Source organism: Monodon monoceros, unplaced genomic scaffold (genome assembly GCF_005190385.1).
Source record: "Monodon monoceros isolate NGI ecotype Baffin Bay Population unplaced genomic scaffold, NGI_Narwhal_1 Super_Scaffold_20, whole genome shotgun sequence".
In the NCBI taxonomy this organism is placed as follows: Eukaryota; Metazoa; Chordata; class Mammalia; order Artiodactyla; family Monodontidae; genus Monodon; species Monodon monoceros.
Window position 1 is genome coordinate 99,571,707 of NW_021703777.1, and position 20,821 is coordinate 99,592,527.

Below are 20,821 nucleotides of genomic sequence, written 5' to 3' on the forward strand. Positions count from 1 at the left end.
ACCTCACCTTAACCTGATTCCATCTGCAAAGGACCCGTTGGGTCATATTAGTTCCCGTTAGCGGGAGGTAGTGAGGCTGAGCTGAGACGGGAAGGACAGTGGGGCATCAGCCTGTGGAGCTGTGAGGACAGAGGACTCGGGATAAACAGAACAACAAAGGCTGATATCCCACGACCAGAATGAGCCTGGAGTGTCCGGTAAATCGTAAGGCTGGGGCACCTGGGGTGGGGGAAGAATGGCAGGATACGGGGTCACAGGTCAAGAGGGGCCACTCAGGTGTGTGGGATGCTTGGTGCAGCAACACGAGCCCAGGGTAATCAACCATCCTCATTTGCCCGGAACTCAGGGGCTTCCCGGGACCCAGAATTTTCAGAGCTAAAGCCAGGATGGTCCCTGGCAAACTGGGATGAGTTGGTCATCCTACAGCCGGCTACCTCCTCATGGCTCACCACTGGTTTAGCCAGCAGCATCTCATTTTTGCCCGAAATTTCACAATGGGCAAGGAAGAAGAGTCTCCATTAATTGACAGTGTCCTGTGTGCCTTTCACCCTGCTAAGCGTTCTCCAGGGATTCAGTCTGCGCAGGCGCCCTGGAAGGAGGCGTTCTTACTGTGCCAACCGTATGCCACGCCCATTACCACGACCATGCCTCCTCTTTCCTACCAGCCGTATCATTTCCTTAATAGCTTTTCATGAGATGATGATGATAATTATCCCCAGAGGGTAGGGGGAGTGTCAGGGTGAGGACCTAACAGTTTTCCAAGTGTCCATCAAGTGACCAAAAGTGAGCCAGGTGCTTTATATGTAGTAATTTTATTCCCACTGAAACAGGAATAGACAGCAATTATGACCCTTCTTTCATAGATGGGTAGGCGGAGGCTAGGAGAAGCTAACTAACTTGATCAAGGTCACCTAGTGAGGAAAGCAGGGCTCTGGGACTTGAATCCTGCACCTTCCTCTCTATTCCACTGCCCCCTAAGCAACAAGGTGCCACATTGATCCGTGGCCACTTGATTTTTCCATGAGGCCAGATGCTCTCAATATGTGTGTTTGGGATAAAAATTCAGATAGCATCTGGTTTATGTTGCAGCTTTGGAGATAATTCCTGTCTCTTTGCACCTTAAGCGTGTTTCCCTTGTGTGCTGAACCAGAAAAAGTTATCCTGGGCTGAGATGCAACGAATGAGATGCTCAGCTTATAAATTGGGCAGCACATTCCCTTCACTATTTCTTTTTAGGAAGGGCTTCCCTGAATGCTAGAAACTGGGGTGAATCCAGCTTAAGATGAAACACATCGATTGGTGCCTAAAGTGTGTCGGGAACTGTGCTCTAACCTCTAGGCATCAGGAGGCCAGGGCAGGAAAGAAATTTTTGATTGCCCAAACAATCTGGTGAAAGAGTAGAAGACAATAATAGTTAGTGCTAGTAATGCTGACTTGTACGCTGAGTGAAGCACTGAGCAAATCTCAATTAACATAGCAATCCTATGAAGTCAGACTCAGTTCTTATCCCCAACTTGTAGATAGAGAAACTGAGGCTGAGAGAGGCTAACTCTCTCATCCCAAGTCCTCAACTTTTGTAAGTTGCAGGGATTTGACCCAGGAAGCAGTGTCACTCAGAGTGTAATAAGCAAGCCACGAATCTGCCTGGGATAAGTGCATTTGTAGACCTTCATGGGTCTATAAAGGGTCTTAAGAACAACCCTGCCCCGAAATGAGTAGAAAACAAAGTTTCCTGAACCTGACAAGGCCTCATGATATTTTTAACTAACAGAACCTCTATGAGTGCAGAGTATTACGTTTTATGAGACATATTTATGACTATTACTTTTTAAATAGAAATATCAGTCATAAGCCTTTGAACGCATAAATTTATCTCAAAGGTTATAAGACCCTATGTGAGTGACGTCGTCTATAAAATGCTGTACAATGGGTTTAACAGTATCTGCCATAACTGAGTTCCATGATTTACCTAAGGAGGTGCCGTTAGCTGGCAGGAAAGTTCAAGTTCTAGAATCAGAGACCTGATCTACTGGGCAAATAATCTCTTGGAGTATTTTTGGATGTCCCTTGGTAATTTGGGAAAGTTACTCAACCTCTCTGTGCCTCGGTTTTCTCATATTTAGAATGGGGATAATGATAGTACATTTACTTCAGAGGGTTGTTATTTAAAATAGATACGTTAATATATGTAAAGAGAGAAGGAAGATCCCTGCTACTTGGTAGGCACTATGTGCGTTGGTTATTATTATCACCACCGTCACCATCACCACCAGCATCACTACCATCAGCTACTACCATTTCCCCTCCTATGAAATCCACCTCCCAGCCATACTCTATGGAGTAAATAATAAAGTGCATGTTAAAATGTTGACAATTTGTGCAGAGTGCTGGGAATGGTGTTGTGGCTACAGCACTATTTTTGTCAAGCACGGAACAGAGGGAGGTGCCATGACCAGAGTCTTCCTTGAAGAAGACAGCTCTCTCACTGCTGCCATGCTTCCTTCATAGGCATCGCCCTCAGTGTGCTCCCCATGTACCTGAGCGAGATCTCACCCAAGGAGATCCGCGGCTCTCTGGGGCAGGTGACCGCCATCTTCATCTGCATTGGCGTGTTCACGGGGCAGCTGCTGGGCCTTCCTGAGCTGCTGGGAAAGGTAAGTGTGGCTCCCCAGCCATCCACGTCCGTTCTCACTTCATGTCACCATCTCTGCTCCCCACGTCCCTTGCCAGACGAAGGGTAGTCAGAGGTGAGCCCTTCCTCCAAAAGCTTGTCCCTATGTCCTAGAATTCTTGAGCATTCAAGCCTTTTGCTTATTATTGGACAAAAGTTGTTGAGTTTCTTTGATTGGGTTTGATTTTTTTTTTTAGAAAATTAAAAATATACAAAAAATTCAAACCTTACAGAATGTTCAAATCCGCCCACCTAATAGCTATTGTTAACAGCTCAATAATTTTCATTTAGGCTTTTTTCTTTGCTTATCTAAACTTATATGTACATAGTTTTGTTTTGTTTTTTAATGGAATCATGCCATATACATTGTTCTGTTACTTGCCGTCTTCATTTAATATATTTTGGGCATCTTTCCAAGATGTTTGGCTTCGCTCTACCTCACTCTTGAGCCTTTCTTTCCCACATTAATATGTAATTGCACAGTCTTCTGTTGTTGGCTTTCTGTTTTGGAAACAGGAAGGCCTGACTTTAAATCCCAGTACAGGCATGTACTTGCTGTGTGGCCTCGGCAAGGAGGAACACCTCACCCACGTAAAGTCAGTTTTAAAAATTGCTGCGTTTTCAATAAAATCACTCATTTCATTGAAACATTCAGATATGCACACAAATATACATACAACTATGTAAGTTTTAACATCCTCATGTCTGTTCTTTATATCTTCTCTCTTAACTTAATTTGATTTTGCTTTCTCTCTCTCTCTCTCTCTCTCTTTTTTTTTTTTTTCTGTTTTTTTGTTTTTTTGACCACACTGCAGGGCTTGTGGGATCTCATTTCCCCGACCGGGGATTGAACCCAGGCCACGGAAGTGAAAGCGCTGAATCCTAACCACTAGATCACCAGGGAACCCCCTGCTCTCTCCCTTTTTAAATAACATGTCCAAAGGGTTGCCTCTAATTTTGCTATTTGAAAGACTAAACTCTGTTATCCATTTTATTGCTTTCCAATTTTAATTTCTGCCTATTCATTATTATTCATACATTTTTTTCCTTGAACATAGATTTGCCAACATTCCCAAAATTTTAGTATGCCACTTTCTCAATGTTATTTTTCTAAATAATTTGTCATTTTGATTCCATATTGGGAACAATTAATTAGAATAATGTTTTCAATTCCCAAACAGATGTGACTTTGTTCTTGTCACTGACTGCCAGTTTATTTTGCTGTGTAAAGAGAAAGTAATCCATAAATTCCTCCCTTGGGGAACACGTTAAGGTTACTCTGGCCAGTTTGCAGTCACCTTTTAGAAGTATCCCATGTTTGCTCAAGGACGGTAGCTTTTTCTTGGCACATTGTAACACAGAGAATTGGTAATACAAAATGACTATGATGTCATCACAATAATTATTGTTAATCTACAAAATGCTAAGGAAAAATTTCACATGAGATTAAAAAGAGGTGAGAAAATGTGATTCTATCATAGACAAATGAACTCCAAAGGGCAGGGCACAGAGCAGCCCAGTTGTAGCTGCAGCATCAAGTCACGGGCATGCGGGTTCTGGTGCCAGACTGCCTGGGTCTGCCTTCCAGCCCCACCACCACGCGCTGTGGGACTTTGAGTAAAGTTTCTGAACCTCTCTGAGCCGTTTCCTTACCTATCAATGAGATTACAATGACATCTCTCTCATGGAGGTTTCTTGTAAGGCTTGAAGAAGGAAACAGATGTCAAGCATTTGGAACAGTACCTGGAGCTGGTGGTAAATAGATGTCAGCCAATATCTCATTTAATTCATGTAGCAGCCCTTGGAAATAAATATTATTACTTTCTATGTTAGAGATTAAAGGTTCAGGCTCAGAGAGGTTTAATAATTACCCCAAACGGCTACAGCAAGAAGGCAGTGGAGCCTGGTTGGAGCCTGAGCTTCCTGGCTTTGAAGCCATGACCTCTGTGCTGTAGGACGTGCAGAGCGGGACTTGCAGATGGGGAGCACAGGGAGGCAGCCCCAAAGTTTAGAGTCCTGGCACAGGAAGTCAGGCAGGCCAGTCCTCTTCGGTCTCATATGTTTCTCATGTGGCCCCAGCCCCTGAGCTCGTGAGAACACTTCTTTTCTGTGAGCTTTTCATCTTGAACTCTGTCCTTCGTTCAAGCCCAGGAAGAAAAATCTGTTTGATTTTTATAAAAATATAAGACACGTATTCATCCACGTTAAAGTGGATCCAAACAGCCCAACACCACTTTCACCTGGTGAGAATCTTCTTTATTTCTCCAGTGACTTAGAAATCACATCTTTTCCCTTTGAAATGAAGAATCTCATTTGGGGCACGCCTCAGATGTTTTCTATAGCCGGAGAAAACATGCTGGTGGGTCGGGAGCAGCCACACAATGAATCTCCTTTGATGGAAAATAGGAAAAAAACAAAAAAATTAGAGGGGCTTCCCTGGTGGCGCAGTGGTTGGGAGTCCGCCTGCCGATGTGGGGGACATGGATTCATGCCCTGGTCTGGGAAGATCGCACATGCCACGGAGCGGCTGGGCCCGTGAGCCATGGCCGCTGAGCCTGCGCGTCCAGAGCCTGTGCTCCGCAACGGGAGAGGCCACAACAGTGAGAGGCCCGCGTACGGCCAAAAAAAAAAAAAAAATTAGAGACTGTCCCCTCCGCATCCTTGCTGCCACTTCAGAGGTCCTCACAGGGTGATGTCCAATCTCCTTCAGACAACCTTCCGAGCTCTGAATTTTCTCTTTTAGATAATTCAGCCTTTCTAATGGGGCAGTGTGAGTCCCGTTAGCTCCCTGTGTTGGCTATAATTGAGTCTTCCTCTCCAACAGTAGGAAAAAGAATTCTGTTCTGTGTGGGAAGGGCTCTGGCATCTATCAAGTGTTAGAGCTCATGTCTGAAAATTGCAATTTTTAAGGTTGATTTAGTGACCACTTCCAGCTGTAGTCAGAGGGCTGCTGTGCAGATATCCTTAAAGTGTGATCTGTGCCCCCCACCGATTCCTGCTGAATCTGAAACTCTGGGGGTGCGACTTAGCAATCTGTGTCTTAAGAGGCTCCCCCACCGGGGAATCTGATGCCTACTCAGTTTTGAGAACTCCAGGGAGAGTGATTCAGAGCAAGGACCCTGGGACCAATGCCTGGGTTAGGATCCTGGCTCTACTACCTACTAGCTATGTGGCTTTAGACACCGATAACCTCTGTGCATCTTTGTTAGTAAAATGGCAATAAGTGTGCACAGCTCACTGAGTTCTTGTGAGAATTAGATGCAACGATACACTTACAGTTCTTAGGACTCACTCCCTAAATATTAGCTCCATTTGGCTTCACTCCATATAAGGCATATGCTGGACCCCTCACCGCCTCACCTCTTTCCTGTGAACCATCAGAGTTAGCTGTTCCCACCTCAGTCTTCCTCAAATGACAATCCTCTCTTAAGAGACTTGCTTTGCTCTGCTACAGAGTCAAGTGCTCATCCACGTGATGATCTTTCCCAAGCACAGAGGTCAGAGGTCTCAGTTCTTTGTATCATCATAGATCTGACAGTGGGGTCCGTGACACTGAGATGCTCCCTAGGTGTGGAGGGAATGCACAAACTTTCCTTGACCTTGGAATGATGAAGAAAACCCCAATTCATGAATTTTCTAATGTCTTTTTGCTCCTGAGAGCACAAGCAAAGCCCCGTGCTCATCAGCCGTGATGTGTGTGGGCAGGCATAAGGCCACCGAGTGCTGTGCTGTGGCTCTGGGCTGTCCCCTCTCCTGACCTCGAGCTCCTCATTCCTAAAAGGAGGGGCCTACATGAAAGTCGCTCCAAGGCTCCTGTCTGCTCTAGCTGCTGTGTGATGGCTAATGCCGTGGGTGGCGCGTGCCCCTGGGCTGGGGGCGCTTCAGCTCGGCCTGTATCTCAGTTTGCAGGCAAGGAAGGTTGAAGGGATACAAAGGTACATTTAATTGATCTTGAAGTCATGCCATCGGGAATTTTAAAGACAGTCTCTGAAGCTTGCCTGAACTTTGCCGTCTTGTCTTTGAGACAGCTTCAGGGAAAAACGGTTAGCCCAGCTGCCCTCTGAGTAGGCGGCCTGGCGTGGGTGTTGGAAAGAGAGAGTTTCCTGAGCCCCAAGAAGGAAGAGGTGGGTGGCTCTGGAGGTTTGCTTGGTCCTAAGTGTGCTGCCCTGTGACTCACATGGCCCCAGCAGCCAGACTTGTATGCCTCAGAGGGAAACCTTGAAGGCAGAACAGTTCAGCAAATGTCAGGCAGAGAGCAGGGTCATTGCATCCTCAGACCTGGGCCCTGAGCTTCAAAAGTTCACATTTGCTGTGGGCCTCTTCCACATGTTAACTCATGGAATCCATGCAACCACCCTATGGGTTAGGTACCGTCGCTATCATCCCCATTTCACAGATGAGGACACTGAGGCAGAGAGAAATTTACAAATGTGCTCAAGGTCACACAGGCAGCGAGCTGCAAAGCTGGGATTTGAATGCAGGGTGCTAGAATCCCTGCTGTTTTGGCCTTGGCCTTTCTCAGGCAGAACCCAGCTCAAAAGAAGTGCTTATAACAAAATGCTCCCTGCCCACAGCCAGGTCTTATTGTCTGTGGTCCAGTATAACACGTTCTCTTCACACAAATGCTTCTGAACAGCAAAGGTACACCCTTATCACCTCCAGAAGTTTGGCCGTTTTATCATCATCCCCGCCTCATGAGGCTCTTGGAAAGACAAGATGGATCTGAAATGCCTTGTGATCTACATATTGCTGGACAGGTGTCCAAAGAGATTACATCACGTGCAGCCTCCAGCGCTCTTTGTGCAATGGCTCATTTTACCTGGGGGCACTGTCATCATTAGACCCATTTCTCAGATGAGGAGAGCAAGTCTCAGGGATATTCAGTGCCTGATTCTGGGCTGCATGGCTGCAGAGGAGGACGGTACCCTCAGCCCCTGGCCACCCGGCCCAGCCCCATCCAGTGCACTCTGTAGCGGCCACTCTCTCTTGGAAATAGGTCCTGAGCCATCTCATGCAGGCCCCTCACCACCCTGGGATGGGGGGAACCTTACAGGTAAGATCTGAAGTGACGCCAGGAGGCTGAGCCTCCAAGATGGCAGCTCAATCCCATCCTGACCTTTGATTTGCCCGACTGTCTAGTGCAAGTCACTCAGTGCCTCTGAGCCCCAGTCCCCCCATTTGGAGACCAGGGGTCAGGGATGATCCTTCATTCACACAGCAAAGGAGGAGATGAAAGGGTGGAGCAGGAGACCTAGAATTTGCAAGCAGTGGGCTTCATCCACATCATCTCACTTAAATTTCATCTCAACCTGGGAAATAGGTTCTGTCATCATCCCATTTTACAGGTTGGAAAATGGAGACTCAGGGGAAACCTTGCCCAGAGCTATCTGGCCGGTGATCTTGGACATGATTTAAACTTGGGGAGGCATTATGAATGTTTTATCATATGTGAGACCCTCAAGCACACTGCTCAGTCCTTCCCTTCATCTCTGTGAGGACAGGCGTGTCCAATTCACCTGTCATCCTTGGGGCATGTACCCTTTACCCAGAAGACTCGCAGAAGATGTTATTGAATAAATGGGTAAAAGCTCCACCCCCATTTCTGAAGGAGCTGTCCTGTTTCAGGAACCGTGCTGAGCTCTTCACTGGCATTGTCTGATGTGATCCCCACAACACACAGCAATCCTCTAGGACCTGACTTCTATTATTATACCCGTTTTGCAGATGAGCAAACCGAGTCCCACAGGAAGTTGGAGAACTTGCCCATGGCCACCCACTAGCCAGGGAGTCTGGCCCAGACCCTTGCTCATATCGCCCTGTACGTCTGTAACCAAAACAGTGCAGCCCAGGACTCTCACTTGACAGGGAGCTACTGCCCAAGACCCGAGCAGAAAGTCTGGGGCACTCCGTGGCGCTTCGCCCAGATCCAGACTGTCGTCGGGTGCCCTCTAGTGTCTGCAGCCTGCAGGAGCCCAGGCCCCCATTTGGTCTATTGGTGATGTATTCATTCATTCAACAAACATTTATTGAGCACCTACTGTGTGCCTGGCACTGTTCTAGGTTCTATCCAGCAGTGAACAAAACAGACAAGGACCTCTGACCTCCTGAACCTTGCAGTTTGGTGGAGGACATAGATCAGAGGCAGATACATATTTGAAGTCAGTCAGCAATGAATGCTGTGAAGCAGAACAAAGCGGAAGGAGGGAGAGGGTGGCGAGGGAGGCTATTTTAGACAGGTTCTAGGCAGGCAGGGTCAGGGGGAGAGGCCTCTGGGGCTGAGATGCATGTGAAGCATGGGAGCAGCAGCAGGGGCAGATTGCTGGGGGAAGAGTCCTAGCGCTTTCCCAGAGATGCCTCTCCGGTAACCCTCACCCAGCCTGGCTTCTTCCCACCCCCTGCTGGTCCTGTCCATCTCCCACCAAGTCTCCAACTGATGCAGCACCTCTCCCTCCCCCACCACTGCCCCTAAATTCAGGCACTCCTCACTTCTCCTCTGGACCACTCCAGGAGACTTGCATCTGTAATTTCTACCTCATATAGCCATATAATTCTGACTAACTCAAATCAACCAGCATTTATTGAGGAGACACAATGCACCAGACCTCACAGAGATGAGACAGGCAAAGTCCCTGCCTGCAAGGAACTCGCTGCTAGAGGGGCAGATGGAAGGGACCACAGACAGTGGCGTTCCATGCAGAAAGCCCAAGGGTGGAAAGACCACCAGAGCAGCCCTAAGGCAGCAGGGGACGCCCAGGGAAGCCTTTCTGGAGAGGGTGGTATCCACCTTAAGGATAAGGGGACAATTAAGTAGCCAGGTGGTAGAAGGGAGACACCATTCCAGGTAGAGCAAATGGCCAGTGGAAAAACAAAAATAAAAATAAGAAGATTGAGAGAGAGCTAGGCACATTTGGAAGCAGAGTGGCTCAATAAGAGTGCCACAGGTTGAATGAATGACAACATGAATGAGTTAAGGCAGTGAGATATTAGCATTGCTTTAAAAATCCAGCCCCATATCCTTGGTGTGCAGAGAATGGAGGGTACTCAGAGGCAGAGGGGATGGGAGCATGCACATAGGTGCAGCCTAGCTTCTTACAGATGAGGAAGCAGCACCCGAGGGGGAGGGGTGCCATGCTTGTTCATTGGTGGGTTCAGCAAAGAGCCGCCAGGGGTGTCCGTGTCCAGGGAAGGGGCACCAGATAGCTGACAGAGACTCCAAGGGGGACAGAGCACCCAAGGAGGAGGGACAGTGGCTGATGAAATTAGATGGGAGCCCTGGATTGTGGGTAAGCTGGCCTTTAACTCCTAGACTTCCCGCTCGTGTCTGAAAGGTGAGTTTCATACACTCAACCCAGACACAAAGTCACAGGCTCAGCGTAGCAGATCTAATCGCAGACACACTCTTCAATTAGGATGGGCAACTTGTGTTGGCTCAGGACCACAGCAAAGGGAAAAAAGAAGCAACATCTCTTGGCTCCCAACCACGTACCAGGCCCACGCTAGGATATCGCAGCTGTCAACCTCACAGCAACCCTGCAAAATAAGTGTTAATTACTCTTCTCATGCGATTCCAGAGAGAACAAGTAATTTGCTTAAGGCCCCAGAGCTAGTAAGTAGAAGAACCAGAACTGAACTTGGGTCTAATTCTGAAGCTGAGTGGGGCTGTGAAAGGCCCAAGGTTATGGCCCAAATTTGTGACCCAAAGTCTTGGAGCTCATTGGTAACTAGGCTGGTACCTGACCACTGGCAGTCACACCTTCCATATCCCCAGAATCCAGGTCATCCATAGGAAAGTCCAAATCATAGGCCGTCCTTGTGCTTCTGTGAGCCTCAGAACAAACCACATTTCTTTTTTTTTTTTTGCGGTACACGGGCCTCTCACTGTTGTGGCCTCTCCCTCTGCGGAGCACAGCCTCCAGACACGCAGGCTCAGCAGCCATGACTCACGCGCGCAGCCGCTCTGCGGCATGTGGGATCTTCCCGGACCGGGGCACGAACCTGTGTCCCCTGCATCGGCAGGCGGACTCTCAACCACTGCACCACCAGAGAAGCCCCAAACCACATTTCTTTGTCTTCCTTTCTTGAGCTCCATTTGGAGGACACTGATCTGATCACAGATGAGCCACAATGAGGATTTGTAGCAGGAGGTGACAGACGAAGCCCTGGTATGACTGGATCTGAACAATGAGACCCAGAAACCAGGATGATTCAGCTAGAACACAGGAGCCTGACGAAGGGGTTCATAATGAGCTTCAAGTTCAGGCAGCATTATTTAGAAAAGAATGCTGGTTACCTAATTCCCTCGGGAAAGAGAACAGTGATCTCTATAAACGTATTGTCAGAGAAATTGGACTGCTCAGGTTAAGAGCACAGAGCTGGGTACCACACTGCCTGGGGTGGGTGTATCACTCTGCCATTTATAAGACGCATGACTATGAGTGCATTACTTAACTTCTTCGTGCCTTTGTTTTCTCATCTGTCAACTGGGAATGAAGGCAGGGGTGTTGTGAGGGTGAAATCGAGTTACTCTGTATGAAGCACTCAGCAAATTCACACGTGCTCAGTGTCAGCCTGTCACTGTAGGTTGGCCTGGGGAGGCACTCTGCAGGTCAACAACCTTCAAACATTGCATGGATTTCTCTCTCTATAATGAGGAAGGGACAAAGTTGATTTCATGGAAAATTTTGCTGCAGGACTTTTAACCCCTCTCTCCACCTCTCCAGCCTCGGTTTCCTTATCTGTAAAATGGGAATAATAGCTACTGACCTTACTTTCCCATAAGATTGCTCGAGAACCAAGCAAAGCAGAAGGCACTCAAACCCTTTGAAAAGCAGAAACATGTTGTAGGAAGCGGGTAGGGAGCTGGCGTTTCTTGAAAGGTGACCCTGCGCAGGTCACTTCACTCACGTGTGGCACTTGGGACAACTTTCTGAGAGGTGAGTGTTACGCCCTGGGAAGGTAATTTCAGTATTATTTCTAAGACAGGAAAATGCGAGGGTAATCATACAGCGATGTTCTTGAGGTGTCTTTTGTTGTTGAAGTCAGAGTCAGACCATGAATATGTACAGTAAGTCCCCTACATACGAACAAGTTCCATTCCGAGAGCATGTTCATAAGTCCAACAAAGTTAGCCTAGGGACCCAACTAACACAATTGGCTACACTGTACCAGCTATATCACCGCTGATTTTATGCTTGCTTCCAGACATCCTGGGCTTGAAATAAAGACACTGCACTACTGTACTCTATACAGCACTGTACGGTAAAGTACACAGAAGCACAACCACTTGTAGAGGATGCACACAGGTGACAGTGTACGCCAGACACGTGAACTAACTTACGTGATAGGACATGCAAACACACGTTCGCATCTTTGAAAGTTCGCAACTTGAAGGTTCGTATGTAGGGGACTTACTGTACCTGAATCAGTGATTCTAGAACAACACATTTGCTGCAATGACCTGAGCGTCTTAGCGTCTGGGTTGTACCCTGTGGGGTCAGGTGGTGTTGACTTCTGCAAGATCTGGAGTGGAGATGGTGAGAGACTGACCCATCATAAGGTGGTGTAGTATGGGGCAGACACAGCTGGGGACATGGTCCCCACCCCAGGGCTCCGTTAGCTGCAGCCAGCAGGGTCCCCCCTCTGGAAGATGGCTGTGGGGACATCGAGGTCATGGGTTCCATGGACTTTCATTGACCGGTGCTGTGAGACCCAGCTTGTGACAAGTAACAAGCAAGGTGCATTCAACCCTTTTACAAAGCATCCCTTCGGAAGGTGACTGTTTCTCCCTCGCTGAATGGCTGATGCACGGACCTGCCCCTCACCCTGGTGGAATCCGTTTTGGTAACCGCATGAGCCACTGGAGCTGAGCTCGAGTGATCTCTGATGAGTTCTGTACAGAACTTTCTACAGAGGAGCAGGATTGGTTCAGCCTAATATCACCTGCATATAAATTCACTATTTAGCTAGCAGCTGCCGCGAGGGAAGGCGATGGGTGTTGCCTCGCACTGAGACCCACGTGGTATCAGGAATAATGTCACAAAAAGAGCCCCGTGCACAGTTCAGAAGAGCCACGCTCTTATTCAACTCTGTCCCCCAATTTCTCACGTGAGCTTGCCTCAGCTACTTAACCTTTGTGGGTCTCATTTTTCTCTTCTATAGACTGCAAATTATAATCATACCTCATAGGGGACTATTATTTATGCTACTTTAGCCCTTTAATAGGATACCATGTAGGGAAGTTTTAGCTTTTATATATATGTGGTGTGTGTGTGTGTGTGTGTGTGTATTTAGTACTTTAAAAGCAGGGGTGTGTGTTATTTCAGGAGTCTCTATCTTACCTGCAGCATGGCTTACCTATGCCATTCATCTTACTCAACACATATTCAGTCAAGAAGCATTTACTGAACACCTGCCAAGTGCCAGGCATTGGGAAGAAACATAAAAGAACATGGCAGGGGGCGGCCCTGAGAAGCTCAGTCTAGTCGGAGAGACATACCCATAAAGAAATACGTGCTATACAGGTAACAAGTGCTTTCATGGGATTCTGTAGCAGCAAGAGATGTCATCCAGAGGAGGAAATGCCAAAACTGTGAGGATACGTAGATGTTCTGTGGATAAGGGCAGGCGTTCCTGGGAGAGGAAGCAGCAGGTGCAAAGGCACAGCATCATGAAGTCAGCTTGTTAGGCTCAGGGGCGCCCTCGGGTTGGCAGGACCAGAGCAGAGCAGCAGAGGGCTCCTCTGTCTAGCCAGTGGCAAGGCTGGAATCCTGGAAGGGTGCTTATAAAACAGGGCTTTGTATTCCAGGCGAAGAGATTTGAACTTGATCGTGAGGGCAGTAGGGAACTGCTGAAAGTTTTAGACAGAGAAGTAGCTTAGAACGTCAGATTCACATTTTAGAAGGATCACTCTGAGGCTGTGAGGGGAAAGCAAAGAATGCAGTAGGATTTCGGGACAGTTAAGATGCTGTTGTCAGAATCCAGGCAAAACGTTGTAAGAAACTCCCCTAAGGCAAATGCTAGCAAGGTAGAAAAGGAAGAGGTGCACAAGACAGAGATTTCAGAAACAGAGCCAATAGGATTATATGCGGATAGGCAGCAGATCGGATGGCAGCGGGAGGCCTGTGAGGTAAAGGCAGGAATGGAGGTGATGTCGGGTTTCTTAATTGAATTTCTGGACAGGTGGTGATAGCCCCAACTGTGGTCCAGGGACAGGCATGTGTGGGCTGGGAGGTGGGGGACACCATGCAGAGATTATGGAACCCAAGGGTTATCAGTGGAGCTGTCCCCTAGGCAACTGGAAATGTGAGTTAGGGGCCCCAGTAAGAGGTGTGGCCCGGATGTGGAGGTTTGGAGTCATGGCCCCATACATGTGTCTTAGGTTGGGTTCCCCAGGGAAGAGACACTGAGATGGAGATTTGTGAGCAGGAAGTTGATTGGGGAGTGTTCTCAGATCAACACCTGTCAGGCAGTAAAGGAAGCAGGACTCAGCAGAGGGAGAGGGTGAGCTGCCCTCAGTCGCAACAGAGGTCTCAGCCCGCAGGGAGCTTTGGACCTGGGAGGACCCATCAGAGATGCACCACTTTTAGGCAGGGGAGGAGAGGCCTTTGTGCCTCCACATCAGCCAGCCACTGGGTGCAGCTTGCTGCTAAGGAGGCATGAGTTGCCTTGTGGAGGAAGCATCCTTCAAGGGCATGTGAGTGAGGGAGGGCGGGGACCCACCTGCTCTCCCATAGCCGACAACACTCCTGGCAGCTGGGGGATGAGCCCCTCAGTTCTGCACTACACACCACTGTCTGCCACAGGTGGAGGTGAGGCCCTAGGTTCTCAACTGGTTGCCGCTGGAGCCACCTGGACAGCTTGAACAACCCAGCGCCCAGGCCACACCCCCAGGCCAATTAACCTCAAGTCTCCAAGTGTGGGAGACCGTGGGCATCAGTAGTTCTCAAAATCCCCCAGGTGATTCCAATGTGCAGCCAAGTCTAAGAACCACTGCCCTGGGGGAAGTGATGGAGATGAACAGAAAAGAGGGTTGGGCTCAAATCCCCGGGAAGGTGCTCAAAGAAACTGGAGAAGAACCAGGAGAGAGGTGTCCTGGAAGGTAACAGGCAGTGGATTCCAGAAAGAAGTGCTCCCCTGCAGCAAGAACCCATGTGGCACCATGCCTGCGGGAGAGGGTGACCCAGCTGCTCTAAAATATACCTGGGATTTGGCTTTAATTGGGCATTGTAAGGTGACAGACACAGAGACACTGCCTTTGAAAGAAGAGTTTATTATTCACAGTCCCCTTGTGAAGGTGCACAGCACCCCATGCAGGGCCACACGAGGAAGCACCAGGGTGTTTCAGGAGGCAGAAGGAGAGAGGGCAGGGCGTGGCCCAGAGCCTTTACTGTGGCTTCTGTGGGAAGGAATGGGGGAGGCAAGCTTGGGAAAGCTCAGGATGACATAGTTTGAATAATTTCAGGTGGTCCCAGGGCTACAGGGGCTGTCTCTACTTGTCTGGTACCTGGCCCTGGGGCGATTTAGGGCAGGGGGCATATTGACTTGGTGCGTCAGAGTTAAATAGAGGAAGTGGTTGGTGTGGGCTCTGGATTGGTTGGTTTGTATGTTAAAGGCATGCTCCCAGGCAAGTTGTTTGCTAGGAATTAACTAGCCTGGGAGGGGGAGTCTCTCCAGGATCAGTAAGGCTCCAAGATATCAAATCATCATAAAACATAGGAAGTAAAAAGCAAGGTTAATAACCAGCCCCGAGGGCCCTCAGCTTGGAGGTCAGAGTGGGCTGGATTTCAGCCTCAACTCACCCCCTGGGGGCACTGGGCACAACGTTCACAGTACACAGTAGCCTTGACCTTGGATTCCTTGGGGCTGCAGAGGAGATGACTCTTCAGAAGAGAGAGAAAACAAGATGCAAACTCTCAGGTCAGGGAAACTGCGGTGGGAGGGGGCTTGATCCCAGGGATGGAACTCTCCAGAATTCCTGTGAAAATGCTCACAAGGAAGGAACATCAGCTATAAACGTCCTGCCAGCCCCAGGGACCTGACCTAGTTCTTTACCTCTTCCATCCTTGTGGGGAGGGGGGTGGTCAGACGCTGGGTAGAAGCTGGGGGAGGGCAGGGGGAGGAAGAAAAATGAACCTCAAACATCTACCTCCCACCCCCACCTCTTTCCACTGCAGACTCCAGCTCGATGCAAGCTTGGACTGGCAGGGGGAGGGGGGTGGAAAATTCGTCATTCATTCAGGTTGATTTTGAAACTGTGACTCTGGGACCATCTAAGACCCCTGAGATGGGGTGGGGAAGGGCACCCTCAGTGATTACATTTTGAATGAATGTAGGAGACAAAAACCAAGGTTGTGACTCGAAGACACCATGAACTCTATGTTTTTAAACTTTGTTGCAGTTACATTTGTAAAGTATCCAGCATGGAGCTTGACACTTGGAGAGCTGGATGAATGTTAGCCTTGAGTCTAATGAATGGGATCTTAAATATGAAGACATATAAAAAAAAATAGCCCATTTCATCCCCCAAATAGCCTTGTGAGGGAGATCTCCTTCCTCCCCTTCTCACCTCCAGTAGCATGGAGCTCGGCGGCCTTGGGAGCCTGTCCTGGCAGTGGCAGGAGTGGCCACCAGCATCACCTTCCCGGCTCCACTTGACTGGGGGGCGATGGCACGATGTGATGTCCTTAAATTAGAACCTGACTTGGGATAAGATCAATGATTCCGACTCTACTTAAAAGTTTTTGCTATCTCATCATGGTCCAGGAGGGTTTTATGTATGGAAAGGCCTGAGGTCATCTATAGCTTGGGGGAAATAGGACCTAGAAGTCTATTTTAAAAAAGGGAGCCTTGCAGATGAAAGAGGAAGATAACTGAGTTATCGCAAGACCCACTCACCTTACCTGAGAGAGAGTGAAAATCATCTCGGCAGACAAGACTCCATTTTTCTTCCCTCCCAAATAAAATAAGCAAGTGTAAGGGCTCTGACCTCATGCTTTACTGAACACAACAGGCTCTAACTGGCACCACAGGGACTCATCTGAGAGTCACTCTCCGTAGCACTTAGCGGTCCCATGTTAGGTGGGTCATACTGTTACCAAAAGTGGGGTCTGGCTGCTCGCCCCTCAAAAGCCAATAAAGAGGCAAGTTGGTGGAAAGGAAAGTTTGCTTTATTTCAGCTGCCGGCAACCGGGGGTTGGCGGGGGGAGGGCGGACTCCTGTCCAAAAGCTGACTCACCGCCCCCCTCCACAATCAGGGGGCAAGAGCTCTTATAGGTGGAGGGAGGGGGCTACATGCAGAAGCAGCAGAGTCAGCTCCGACGGTCATCTTGAAATTGGTCACATGGTGGCCTGATCAGCGTCATCTTGACTGTTTTAGCTACAGTTAATCTTCAGTTCCGGGGCTGGTTTGTTCCCATTTCTTTGAGTCCAGTTCTTGGAATTGTGGCAATTTATGTCATGGCTACAGTCTGGTCATCATGTAGTTAACTTCTTCCACCTGGTGAGGGTTTTAGTATCTATAAGACAGCTCACAGGATATGGCTCAGAGTATTATTTATAGCCCTTGAATAGAAACTAAAGGGCCCTGACTATGCTTAATGACTAAACTATTATTATTTAGTCCTGTTGGACTGTTTTCTTTTGTTTCTGCATTTTCTCACTTCTCTGATTAAACTTATTCTTTGGCTAAAGTTTTTCCACAGACAAAAGGCAGGTGGAGAACGTAGTGCTGGGGTCAAGGGCCATAGGGTCCTTCTCCATTTCAATACATGATTTTTTAAAACATGGCTTTTTGTTTGAATAGCTCCTGAGAAAGAAATGCAGGACTTCCCTGGTGGCGCAGTGGTTGGGAGTCCGCCTGCCGATGCAGGGGACACGGGTTCGTGCCCTGGTCCGGGAAGATCCCACATGCCGTGGAGCGGCTGGGCCCGTGAGCCATGACCGCTGAGCCTGCGTGTCCAGAGCCTGTGCTCTGCAATGGGAGAGGCCGCAACAGTGAGAGGCCCGCGTACCGCAAAAAAAAAAAAAAAAAAAAAGAAATGCAAATGGCAGGGCTCTTTGCAACAGCAATGGTATGTAAGAAGCCCCTTCCCACGCTCCTGTGTTTCTCCAGTAGGTATTTATTGAACAACTACTATGTGCCAGGCATGCTCTCTGCCCTCAGGCAGCAAGAAGTCTAAACTGTAGTGGGAAATGCTGAGACCTCGGCTCGGTGCTAGGACCAGGTACCCAGGATCATCTTTGAGGACCACTGGAGGCTGATGGACGAGGTCAGATCCCCTGGGTCTGGTGGCCTCATGGTCCCTCCCTGGTCACTGAGGCACCTGTGACCAGGCTTCAAGGATCAAAACTCAGGTTCTGGGGTCTGAGACCTGGCGTTCAGTCAGGGCTCTGTGACCAGTTGGAGCCCTGATGAGTCATTTAGCCTCTCTATGCTGTGGTGACTATTTCTGTAAACTGGGCTTCATCATGGGCTCCATCTCGGTGGACAGCTGTGAAGATGCAAAGAGATAGTCTATGTGATGAACTTTTCACGGTGTTTGGTAGTAAAAACTGCTCTTTCCTGTGGAATGCTAGTGTGTGGATTCCTAGGCTGAACACTTTATACATCTATTAAATCATTTAACACCCCCCACAATGACCAATGTATAGGCATAAGTATTATCCTCATTTTACAGATGAGAAAACTGAGGCATGAGCAGTTAGGTCACTTGCCCAAGGCCACAGAGAGTGGGAGAGAGGCAGCGTTCAAATCCAGACAGCCTGCTCAGGATCTGTGCCCAGGCTGCAGGTCACTGCTCATAAGTGTTCACGATAGTTATTACGTCGTTGGCAGATCAGACGTATTCATTCATTGTTATAAATGCTTAAAGCGCTTGGTGCAGCCATCCATAGAAGAAAGGCATTGTGGCCATTTGTATTATTATTTGGGTGGGTCACATGGCATAATATGGCTGAAACAGTCTACTTAAAATGATCAACGACCCACATACCCACTCGTACTTTTCTTGGTAGAAGATGGGCAATAATTACTCCTAAATACAACATCTCTCCCTATGACTACCTAACATCTCTGGGAAACCTCTAAACACTCACTGGAAAGAGCCAAGTTCACGTACTCTGCTGTTGGCTAAGCTCAGTGCCTTGGGAGTAAACTGTTGCCCGAGCTCCACTCTGAACATTCCCGCTGTTCTTCCTCCCCGGTCCAGACACCGTCAGCACCCCAAGCTGGGGCTCACCCACCCTGGGGTCAGTAGCATCAGTTTTTCTCCAGAGATGGAGCCCAGATCACAGCTACCAAAGTGATCACCGTTAGGAAAGATTGCATTTAAGATGCTGTGGATCACAGGCCGTACTGGGCTTCTCAGTAATACTGGGAATCCATTCAATGTACTCACAGACTGCATGATTCCAGAAATACTGAATTGTAGATTCGGGGAAAAAGGGGGTGTCCATCTCAGTTCAAAGGCCCCTGGTTGTTCTCAGAGCTAGGTCCAAGTGCCATGGAATAGCAGCAAAGCCACCCATGACCCAGCCTCCACCCAAGCTCCCATGTCTCCAGCATCCCCTGGTCCTACATTTCCTCTACAGTTGTTGTTCTCAATGATCCTGGGTGGATCATGCCTCGGCACATCCGTACTTGCTGTTCCTATTCCAAGAGTACCCTTCCAGCTCCTCTCTTCCTTCCACCCAGTGGCAGCTCCAAGGTTGCCACCCCTGGGAGGGGCCTCTCTAATTTGATGCTGTGGGAAAAGCTCGGGCTTGATTCCCACGTGTGCAGTTGCTGGCTGGAGGCCTCAGCACAGATATTACATTGTCTCCACATCTCTCAAGTGCAAATAGCACCAGCTGCTGGAAGGTCAAAAGACACAATCATGTGATGAGCTCACACCATGCCTGGCACATAGTAGGAGCTTAATTGGGTTGATTCCCTTGTCTTTTTCCCCTAGCTTTCTGGTTTTGCTCTTACTGAGACAGTAGCCAAACCCTAAGAGAAAACAAAATAAACACACACACACCAAAAAAGATGTAGTGAAAATTCTACTTATTTGTATGTCATTTTTTTATTCCATGATCTTTTTTTAAAAATTAAGATATAACTCACATACCATAAAATTCATCATTTAAAAGTGGTTTTTAGTATATTTGCAAAGTTGTGCAACCATCGCTCCTTTCTAATTCCAGAATGTTTTCATTACCCCTGTTGATGAAAAATTAATCAGTCGATCTAAGAAAGAAATGGAAAATTTTATTCGAGCCAAATTTGAGGATTATAACCCAGGAAGATCACCTCAGAAAGCTCCAAGAACTGTTGCACCTGTTAGAAATGAAGGCAGAGTTATATAAGTTTTTTGACACAGAGGGGTGTACATTAAATGACGTATTATTGACCATTTACACAATCCAGATCCAAGTGTCATCATGGCCCCTTCCAAGGTCAGGAAGGAATGTTATCTTTAAGGAGCTGTCTTGTTGATGCAAGGAGACTGTTCCTCTTTATGGCTGAGCAGGTATTGCTGCTGATGGGGGAGGTTTGGTGGATGCATAATGCAGATACACAGTGCACAGTAGAGGGCAGAGGAGCCAAAGGGCAGGGACAATTTTTTATTTAAATTTTTTCTTGTCTTGCCATAAAATATGAATTTTTTTCACACCCCAAAAGGTAACCCTCAGCATTCCCTCTCCGCTACCAGCCCCTCAGGGCCACTTGGCTGATATGCAGCAAAGCCAGTGTACTGCACCGGGTTGTGGTGAAGGAGAGTACAGCATTTATTGCAGGGCACCAAGCAAGGACAACCGGCACTTCCTGCTCAAAAGACCCGAACTCCCAGATGGCTTTCAGGGAAGGGTTTTTAAAGACATTGTGAGGGAGGGGGTCGCAGGGTGCCCGATCAGCTTGTATTCAATTCTCTGATTGGCTGATGGTGAGGCAACAGGATGATGGTTCAGGAATCTAGATGTCGGTCTTCTGGCTCCAACCAGCCTGGGGGTCTATAAGTTGATGGTCACTCTGGGGTCTGCCTGCTGATGGTCAGCAGTTTCCATCTAGTGGTGAAACCGTGTACCTCAGATTGGGACTTGAACCCACAGTCTTTTAATTGAGATCACGCACCTGGTCTCAGGACTTAATGAAGCTCAGGTTCTTGATGTTTC

At 48.2% G+C, this 20,821-nt stretch overlaps 1 protein-coding gene across 1 annotated transcript in view; it reads left to right on the top strand.

The window, feature by feature from the left end:
* Window positions 1-20,821, top strand: part of SLC2A9 (solute carrier family 2 member 9) — a 187,919-nt gene that overhangs the window by 51,983 nt on the left and 115,115 nt on the right. The window contains 1 exon segment of the mRNA XM_029235473.1: window positions 2,509-2,654. Coding sequence (XP_029091306.1) covers window positions 2,509-2,654 — 146 coding nt within the window.